Source organism: Oncorhynchus tshawytscha, linkage group LG12, assembly GCF_018296145.1.
Source record: "Oncorhynchus tshawytscha isolate Ot180627B linkage group LG12, Otsh_v2.0, whole genome shotgun sequence".
NCBI classification, from domain to species: domain Eukaryota; kingdom Metazoa; phylum Chordata; class Actinopteri; order Salmoniformes; family Salmonidae; genus Oncorhynchus; species Oncorhynchus tshawytscha.
This window is the reverse complement of record NC_056440.1, coordinates 5,867,294-5,877,293: the sequence shown is the minus strand read 5'-3', so window position 1 is coordinate 5,877,293 and position 10,000 is coordinate 5,867,294. Positions and strand designations below refer to the sequence as shown.

General features: G+C 47.3%; 1 protein-coding gene across 1 annotated transcript in view; it reads right to left on the bottom strand.

The window, feature by feature from the left end:
- Positions 1-10,000, bottom strand: part of wdfy3 (WD repeat and FYVE domain containing 3) — a 136,071-nt gene that overhangs the window by 23,010 nt on the left and 103,061 nt on the right. Inside the window, exons 39-40 of the mRNA XM_042331149.1 lie at positions 5,660-5,751; positions 5,272-5,484 (exon numbers count right to left, since the gene is read on the bottom strand). Of these exons, the coding sequence (XP_042187083.1) occupies positions 5,272-5,484; positions 5,660-5,751 (305 nt within the window). The remainder of the gene's footprint in view (positions 1-5,271; positions 5,485-5,659; positions 5,752-10,000) is intronic.

Genomic DNA, 10,000 nt, shown 5'->3' with positions numbered 1-10,000 from the left:
ATGTCACAGAATACCGGTAACCACTGTAATGTCACAGAATACCGGTAATGTCACAGAATACCGGTAATGTCACAGAATACCGGTAACACTGAAATGTTTCATATGATACCATGATACCATTTCATTTGATACCATGATACCATCTCATATGATACATTGATACCATGATACCATTTCATATGATACCATGATACAATTTCATATGATACCATGATACCATTTCATTTGATACCATGATACCATCTCATATGATACATTGATACCATGATACCATTTCATATGATACCATGATACCATTTCATTTGATACCATTTCATATGATACCATTTAATTTGATACCATGATACCATCTCATTTAATACATTGATACCATGATACCATTTCATTTGATACCATGATACCATTTCATATGATACCATGATACCATTTCATATGATACCATGATACCATTTCATATGATACCATGATACCATTTCATATGATACCATTTCATTTGATACCATGATACTATCTCATATGATATGTTGATACCATGATACCATTTCATATGATACCATGATACCATTGCATATGATACTATGATACCATCTTATATGATACATTGATACCATGATACCATTTCATATGATACCATGATACAATTTCATATGATACCATGATACCATTTCCATTTGATACCATTTCATATGATACCATGATACCATTTCCATTTGATACCATTTCATATGATACCATGATACCATTTCATTTGATACCATCTCAAATGATATGTTGATACCATGATACCATTGCATATGATACATTGATACCATGATACCATTTCATATGATACCATGATACCATTTCCATTTGATACCATGATACCATTTCATTTGATACCATCTCATATGTGCAGCCGTCTTCATCGACCTTGCCAAGGCTTTCGACTCTGTCAATCACCATATTCTTATCGGCAGACTCAGTAGCCTCGGTTTTTCGGATGACTGCCTTGCCTGGTTCACCAATTACTTTGCAGACAGAGTTCAGTGTGTCAAATCGGAGGGCCTGTTGTCCGGACCTCTGGCAGTCTCTATGGGGGTGCCACAGGGTTCAATTCTCGGGCCGACTCTTTTCTCTGTATATATCAATGATGTTGCTCTTGCTGCGGGCGATTCCCTGATCCACCTCTACGCAGACGACACCATTGTATATACTTTCGGCCCGTCATTGGACACTGTGCTATCTAACCTCCAAACAAGCTTCAATGCCATACAACACTCCTTCCGTGGCCTCCAACTGCTCTTAAACGCTAGTAAAACCAAATGCATGCTTTTCAACCGATTGCTGCCTGCACCCGCATGCCCGACTAGCATCACCACCCTGGATGGTTCCGACCTTGAATATGTGGACATCTATAAGTACCTAGGTGTCTGGCTAGACTGCAACCTCTCCTTCCAGACTCATATCAAATATCTCCAATCGAAAATCAAATCAAGAGTCGGCTTTCTATTCCGCAACAAAGCCTCCTTCACTCACGCCGCCAAGCTTACCCTAGTAAAACTGAATATCCTACCGATCCTCGACTTTGGCGATGTCATCTACAAAATGGCTTCCAACACTCTACTCAGCAAACTGGATGCAGTCTATCACAGTGCCATCCGTTTTGTCACTAAAGCACCTTATACCACCCACCACTGCGACTTGTATGCTCTGGTCGGCTGGCCCTCGCTACATATTCGTCGCCAGACCCACTGGCTCCAGGTCATCTACAAATCCATGCTAGGTAAAGCTCCGCCTTATCTCAGTTCACTGGTCAAGATGGCAACACCCATCCGTAGCACGCGCTCCAGCAGGTGTATCTCACTGATCATCCCTAAAGCCAACACCTCATTTGGCCGCCTTTCGTTCCAGTACTCTGCTGCCTGTGACTGGAACGAATTGCAAAAATCGCTGATTTCTGAGCTATCTGAGCTATCTGAGCAGCTAACCGATCGCTGCAGCTGTACATAGTCTATTGGTAAATAGCCCACCCATTTTCACCTACCTCATCCCCATACTGTTTTTATTTATTTACTTTTCTGCTCTTTTGCACACCAATATCTCTACCTGTACATGACCATCTGATCATTTATCACTCCAGTGTTAATCTGCAAAATTGTAATTATTCGCCTACCTCCTCATGCCTTTTGCACACATTGTATATAGACTCCCCCCTTTGTTTTCTACTGTGTTATTGACTTGTTAATTGTTTACTCCATGTGTAACTCTGTGTTGTCTGCTCACACTGCTATGCTTTATCCTGGCCAGGTCGCAGTTGCAAATGAGAACTTGTTCTCAACTAGCCTACCTGGTTAAATAAAGGTGAAATTTAAAAATTTAAAAAATTAAAAATATGATATGTTGAGACCATGATACCATTTCATATGATACCATGATACCATTTCCATTTGATACCATGATAGCATTTTCTACGATACTACCAACTTTTTCAGCCCTACCGATCTAAAGAACCTGCTGGCGCCCGTTTATTAAATGTTTATAAAGTATGTTTTGTTTATAGATTCAGTTGAGTTGAAGCAACAAACAGCCGCTTGTCTCTTGTATGAGCAGGTCTATATCCACTTGATATCCACTTCACGTTCCTGCACATATCACCTGTGGCAGCTGTAATCATCCAGCTACATCCCCTAGCAGCCCTCACTCACCTGCTCTGTCCCCTACCAGCCCTCACTCACCTGCTCTGTCCCCTACCAGCCCTCACTCACCTGCTCTGTCCCCTACCAGCCCTCACTCACCTGCTCTGTCCCCTACCAGCCCTCACTCACCTGCTCTGTCCCCTACCAGCCCTCACTCACCTGCTCTGTCCCCTACCAGCCCTCACTCACCTGCTCTGTCCCCTACCAGCCCCTGCTCTGTCCCCTACCAGCCCTCACTCACCTGCTCTGTCCCCTCTTCATATCCCCTACCAGCCCTCACTCACCTGCTCTCTGTCCCCTCTTCATATCCCCTACCAGCCCTCACTCACCTGCTCTCTGTCCCCTCTTCATATCCCCTACCAGCCCTCACTCACCTGCTCTCCCCTACCAGTCACCCCTCTTCATATCCCCTACCAGCCCTCACTCACCTGCTCTGTCCCCTACCCCTCTGTCCCCTACCAGCCCTCACTCACCTGCTCTGTCCCCTACCAGCCCTCACTCACCTGCTCTGTCCCCTCTTCACATCCCCTACCAGCCCTCACTCACCTGCTCTGTCCCCTACCAGCCCTCACTCACCTGCTCTGTCCCCTCTTCTATCCCCTACCAGCCCTCACTCACCTGCTCTGTCCCCTACCAGCCCTCACTCACCTGCTCTCTGTCCCCTACCAGCCCTCACTCACCTGCTCTGTCCCCTACCAGCCCTCACTCACCTGCTCTGTCCCCTCTTCACATCCCCTACCAGCCCTCACTCACCTGCTCTGTCCCCTACCAGCCCTCACTCACCTGCTCTGTCCCCTCTTCACATCCCCTACCAGCCCTCACTCACCTGCTCTGTCCCCTCTCATCCCCTATCCCCTACCAGCCCTCACTCACCTGCCTGTCCCCTCTTCTGTCCCCTACCAGCCCTCACTCACCTGCTCTCTGTCCCCTCTTCCCCTCACCACCTGCTCTGTCCCCTACCAGCCCTCACTCACCTGCTCTGTCCCCTCCCATCCCCTACCAGCCCCCTCACCTCACCTGCTCTGTCCCCTACCAGCCCTCACTCACCTGCTCTGTCCCCTACCAGCCCTCACTCACCTGCTCTCTGTCCCCTACCAGCCCTCACTCACCTGCTCTGTCCCCTACCAGCCCTCACTCACCTGCTCTGTGCCCTCACTCACCTGCTCTGTCCCCTACCAGCCCTCACTCACCTGCTCTCTTGTCCCCTACCAGCCCTCACTCACCTGCTCTGTCCCCTCTCACATCCCCTACCAGCCCTCACTCACCTGCTCTGTCCCCTACCAGCCCTCACTCACCTGCTCTGTCCCCCTTCACATCCCCACCCCTCACTCACCTGCTCTGTCCCCTACCAGCCCTCACTCACCTGCTCTGTCCCCTACCAGCCCTCACTCACCTGCTCTGTCCCCTACCAGCCCTCACTCACCTGCTCTGTCCCCCTTCACATCCCCTACCAGCCCTCACTCACCTGCTCTCTGTCCCCTGTCACATCCCCTACCAGCCCTCACTCTTCACATCTGTCCCCTACCAGCCCTCACTCACCTGCTCTCTGTCCCCTACCAGCCCTCACTCACCTGCCCTCACTCACCTGCTCTGTCCCCTACCAGCCCTCACTCACCTGCTCTCTGTCCCCTACCAGCCCTCACTCACCTGCTCTGTCCCCTACCAGCCCTCACTCACCTGCTCTGTCCCCTACCAGCCCTCACTCACCTGCTCTGTCCCCCTATCCCCCAGCCCTCACTCACTCTGTCCCCTACCAGCCCCCCTCTCTCCCCTACCCCCTCACTCACCTGCTCTGTCCCCTCTTCACATCCCCTACCAGCCCTCACTCACCTGCTCTGTCCCCCCCCTTCACATTCACATCCCCTACCAGCCCCCACTCACCTGCTCTCTGTCCCCTACCAGCCCTCACTCACCTGCTCTGTCCCCCCCTCTTCACATCCCCTACCATCCCCCACTCACCTGCTCTCTGTCCCCTACCAGCCCTCACTCACCTGCTCTGTCCCCTACCAGCCCTCACTCACCTGCTCTCTGTCCCCTACCAGCCCTCACTCACCTGCTCTGTCCCCTCTTCACATCCCCTACCAGCCCCCCACTCACCTGCTCTCTGTCCCCTACCAGCCCTCACTCACCTCCCCTGTCACCCCTGTCCCCCCTTCACATCCCCTACCAGCCCTCACTCACCTGCTCTCTATCCCCTCTTCACATCCCCTACCAGCCCTCACTCACCTCCTCTGTCCCCTCTTCACATCCCCCTAGCAGCCCTCACTCACCTGCTCTCTGTCCCCTCTTCACATCCCCTACCAGCCCTCACTCACCTCCTCTGTCCCCTCTTCACATCCCCTACCAGCCCTCACTCACCTCCTCTGTCCCCTACCAGCCCTCACTCACCTCCTCTGTCCCCTACCAGCCCTCACTCACCTGCTCTGCATATTGTTATATGTTAATATAATACTGGTCTTATATTGGTATATGTTAATATGATACTGGTCTTATATTGTTATATGTTAATATAATACTGGTCTTATATTGGTATATTGTTATATGCTAATATAATACTGGTCTTATATTGGTATATTGTTATATGTTAATATGATACCTGCTTGGGGATTTGTCCGAAGTTGTTGATGAACCCGATGGTGGCGGTCTCCTTGAGGGGGTCGTTGATGTTGTAGATGTCCACCTGGCCCTCGTAGAACAGGTGGTGGAACACATTGACTGCCTCCACCGCAGGAGGACCCTGCTGCTTGAAGCCAAAGATCAGGTCGATCCACTCATGGAGGTGGGACGATACGTAGTCACACTCCAGAGCCTAGAGACAGACACACAGTAGGTTGGGGCGCCAGCCTACATCGCCAGGCTTCCTCACGTTTGTTTGAGTAACGAACAAGACTTGGAGGGATGATATCGTCAGACTATGTTGGCGTATACTGTACAACACAGTTGTCTTACCTCCTGACACACCTATACAGTAGATTGGCACCCACCTGTCGATGGACTCTGATGAACTCTCGGGGGTCTCCCTTGGCCCATGGAGGCAGAAGGACGTCTCCTAGTCGAATCCCATTCTGTTTGGCACCTGTTAAAACATTAACCACACATCAAGGCAACTCTTTTTTTAAAACAATTTTCTAAAGGTGTTACTACGAAGTGTTAGCAAGATCTATTATGAGAGAGAAGGAGACGGAGAGATAGAGACATACAGAAAGAGAAACAAATACAAAAGAGAGATAGCAGAGAACAGAGCTAGAGTCCTGATGTACCTAGGTTAGAGTTGAGAGAGAGATAGCAGAGAACAGAGCTAGAGTCCTGATGTACCTAGGTTAGAGTTGAGAGAGAGATAGCAGAGAACAGAGCTAGAGTCCTGATGTACCTAGGTTAGAGTTGAGAGAGAGATAGCAGAGAACAGAGCTAGAGTCCTGATGTATCTAGGTTAGAGTTGAGAGAGAGATAGCAGAGAACAGAGCTAGAGTCCTGATGTATCTAGGTTAGAGTTGAGAGAGAGATAGCAGAGAACAGAGCTAGAGTCCTGATGTACCTAGGTTAGAGTTGAGAGAGAGATAGCAGAGAACAGAGCTAGAGTCCTGATGTACCTAGGTTAGAGTTGAGAGAGAGATAGCAGAGAACAGAGCTAGAGTCCTGATGTATCTAGGTTAGAGTCCTGATGATCTAGGTCAGAGAGATAGCAGAGAACAGAGCTAGAGTCCTGATGTATCTAGGTTAGAGTTGAGAGAGAGATAGCAGAGAACAGAGCTAGAGTCCTGATGTATCTAGGTTAGAGTTGAGAGAGAGATAGCAGAGAACAGAGCTAGAGTCCTGATGTACCTAGGTTAGAGTTGAGAGAGATAGCAGAGAGCAGAGCTAGAGTCCTGATGTACCTAGGTTAGAGTTGAGAGAGAGAGATAGCAGAGAACAGAGCTAGAGTCCTGATGTATCTAGGTTAGAGTTGAGAGATAGCAGAGAGATAGCTAGGTTAGAGTTGAGAGAGAGAGCAGAGAACAGAGCTAGAGTCCTGATGTCTAGGTTAGAGTTGAGAGAGAGATAGCAGAGAACAGAGCTAGAGTCCTGATGTACCTAGGTTAGAGTTGAGAGAGAGATAGCAGAGAGCAGAGCTAGAGTCCTGATGTACCTAGGTTAGAGTTGAGAGAGAGATAGCAGAGAACAGAGCTAGAGTCCTGATGTACCTAGGTTAGAGTTGAGAGAGAGATAGCAGAGAACAGAGCTAGAGTCCTGATGTACCTAGGTTAGAGTTGAGAGAGAGATAGCAGAGAACAGAGCTAGAGTCCTGATGTACCTAGGTTAGAGTTGAGAGAGAGATAGCAGAGAGCAGAGCTAGAGTCCTGATGTACCTAGGTTAGAGTTGAGAGAGAGATAGCAGAGAACAGAGCTAGAGTCCTGATGTACCTAGGTTAGAGTTGAGAGAGAGATAGCAGAGAACAGAGCTAGAGTCCTGATGTATCTAGGTGAAAGTTGATGGAGTTGAGAGGAGAGAGAGGAGACAGACTGACTGATGTACAGTGCAAAGTATTCAGGCTCCTTGACATTTTCCACATTTTGTTATGTTACAGCCTTATTCTAAAATGGATCCATTTTTTCATCAATCTACATGAAATACCCCATAATGACAAAGCGAAATCAGATGTAGAAATTTTAGCAAATTTATTCCAAACAAAAAACAGAAATAACTTAATTACATACAGTTGAAGTCGGAAGTTTACATACACCTTAGCCAAATACATTTAATCTCTGTTTTTCACAATTCCTGACATTTAATTATTGTATAAATTAACTGTCTTAAGTCAGATAGGATCACCACTATATATTAAGAATGTCAGAATAATAGTAGAGAGAATGATATATTTCAGCTTTAATTTATTTCATCACATTCCCAGTGGGTCAGAAGTTTACATACACTCAATTGGTAGCATTGCCTTTAAATTGTTTAACTTGGGTCAAAAGTTTCAGGTAGACTTCCAATTTTGGCCCATTCCTCCTGACAGAGCTGGTGTAACTGAGTCAGGTTTGTAGGCCTCCTTGCTCACACACGCTTTTCCAGTTCTGCCCACAAATGTTCTACAGGATTGAGGTCAGGGCTTTGTGGCGGCCACTCCAATACCTTGACTTTGTTGTCCTTAAGCCATTTTGCCACAACTTTGGAAGTATGCTTGGGGTCATTGTCCATTTGGAAGACCCATTTGTAACCAAACTTTAACTTCCTGACTGATGTCTTGAGATGTTGCTTCAATATATCCACATCATTTTCCTGCCTCCTGCCTCATGATGCCATTTATTTTGTGAAGTGCACCAGTCCCTCCTGCAGCAAAGCACCTCCACAACATGATGCTGCCACCCCCACAACATGATGCTGCCACCCCCACAACATGATGCTGCCACCCCCGTGTTTCACGGTTGGGATGGTGTTCTTCGGCTTGCAAGCCTCCCCCTTTTTCCTCCAAACATAACGATGGTCATTATGGCCAAACAGTTGTATTTTTGTTTCATCAGGTTGCAAACCGTAGTCTGGCTTTTTTATGGCTGTTTTAGAGCAGTGGCTTCTTCCTTGCTGAGCAGTCTTTCAGGTTATGTTGATTGAGGACTCGTTTTACTGTGGATAAAGATACATGTTTCCTCCAGCATCTTCACAAGGTCCTTTGCTGTTGTTCTGGGATTGATTTGCACTTTTCGCACCAAAGTACGTTCATCTCTAGGAGACAGAATGCGTCTCCTTCCTGAGTGGTATGACGGCCGCATGGTCCCATGATGTTTATACTTGAGTACTATTGTTTGTACAGATGAACTTGGTACCTTCAGGCATTTGCAAATTGCTCCCAAGGATGAACCAGACTTGTGGAGGTCTACAATTTATTTTCTGAGGTCTTCGCTGATTTCTTTTGATTTTCACATGATGTCTAGCAAAGAGGCACTGAGTTTGAAGGTAGGCCTTGAAATACATCCACAGGTACACCTCCAATTGACTCAAATGATGTCAATTAGCCTATCAAAAGCTTTTAAAGCCATGACATCATTTTCTGGATTTTGTTTATAGGCACAGTCAACTTAGTGTATGTAAACTTCTAAACCACTGGAAATGTGATACAGTGAATTATAGGTGAAATAATCTGTCTGTAAACAATTATTGGAAATATTACTCGTGTCATGCACAAAGTAGATGTCCTAACCGACTTGCCAAAACTATAGTTCGTTAACAAGAAATTTGAAAAATGAGTTTAAATGACTCCAACCTAAGTGTATGTAAACTTCTGACTTCAAATGTACGTTTTCAGGCCCTTTGCTATGAGACTCGAAATTGAGCTCAGGTACATCCTGTTTACATTGATCATCGTTGAGATGTTTCCACAACTTCATGGGAGTCCACCTGTGGTAAATTCAATTGATTTGATATGATTTGGAAAAGCACACACCTGTCTATATATGGTCCCACAGTTGACAGTACATGTCAGAGCAAAAACAAAGCCATGAGGTCGAAGGAATTGTCCTTAGAGCTCCGAGACAGGAATGTGTCAAGGCACAGACTTGGAGAAGGGTACCAAAACATTTCTGCAGCATTGAAGGTCCCCAAGAACACAGTGGCCTCCATCATTCTTAAATGGAAGAAGTTTGTAACCACCAAGACTCTTCCTAGAGCTGACCGCCTGGCCAAATGTCAATCGGGGGAGAAGGGCCTTGGTCAGGGAGGTGACCAAGAACCGGATGGTCACTCTGACAGAGCTCCCGAATTCCTCTGTGGAAATGGGAGAACCTTCCAGAAGGACAACCATCTCTGCAGCACTCCACCAATCAGGCCTTTATGCTACACTGGCCAGACGCAAGCTACTTCTCAGTAAAAGGCTCATGAAAGCCCACTTGGAGTTTGGCAAAAACCCACCGAAAGACTCTTAGATCATGAGAAACAAGATTCTCTGGTCTGATGAAACCTAGATTGAACTATTTGGCCAAATGTCAAGCGTCACGTCTGGAGGAAACCTGGCACCATCCCTACGGTGAAGCATGGTGGTGGCAGCATCGTGCTGTGGGGATGTTTTTCAGGGGCAGGGACTGGGAGACTAGTCAGGATCGAGGGAAAGATGAACGGAGCAAAGACCCTTGATGAAAACCTGCGCTCAGGACCTCAGACTGGGGAGAAGGTTCACCTTCCAACAGGACCACGACCATAAGCACACAGCCAAGACAACACAGGAGTGGCTTTGGGACAAGTCTCTGAATGTCCTTGAGTGGCCCAGCCAGACGCCGGACTTTAACCCCATCGAACATCTCTTGAGAAACATGAAAATAGCTGTGCAGCAACGCTCCCCATCCAACCTGACAGA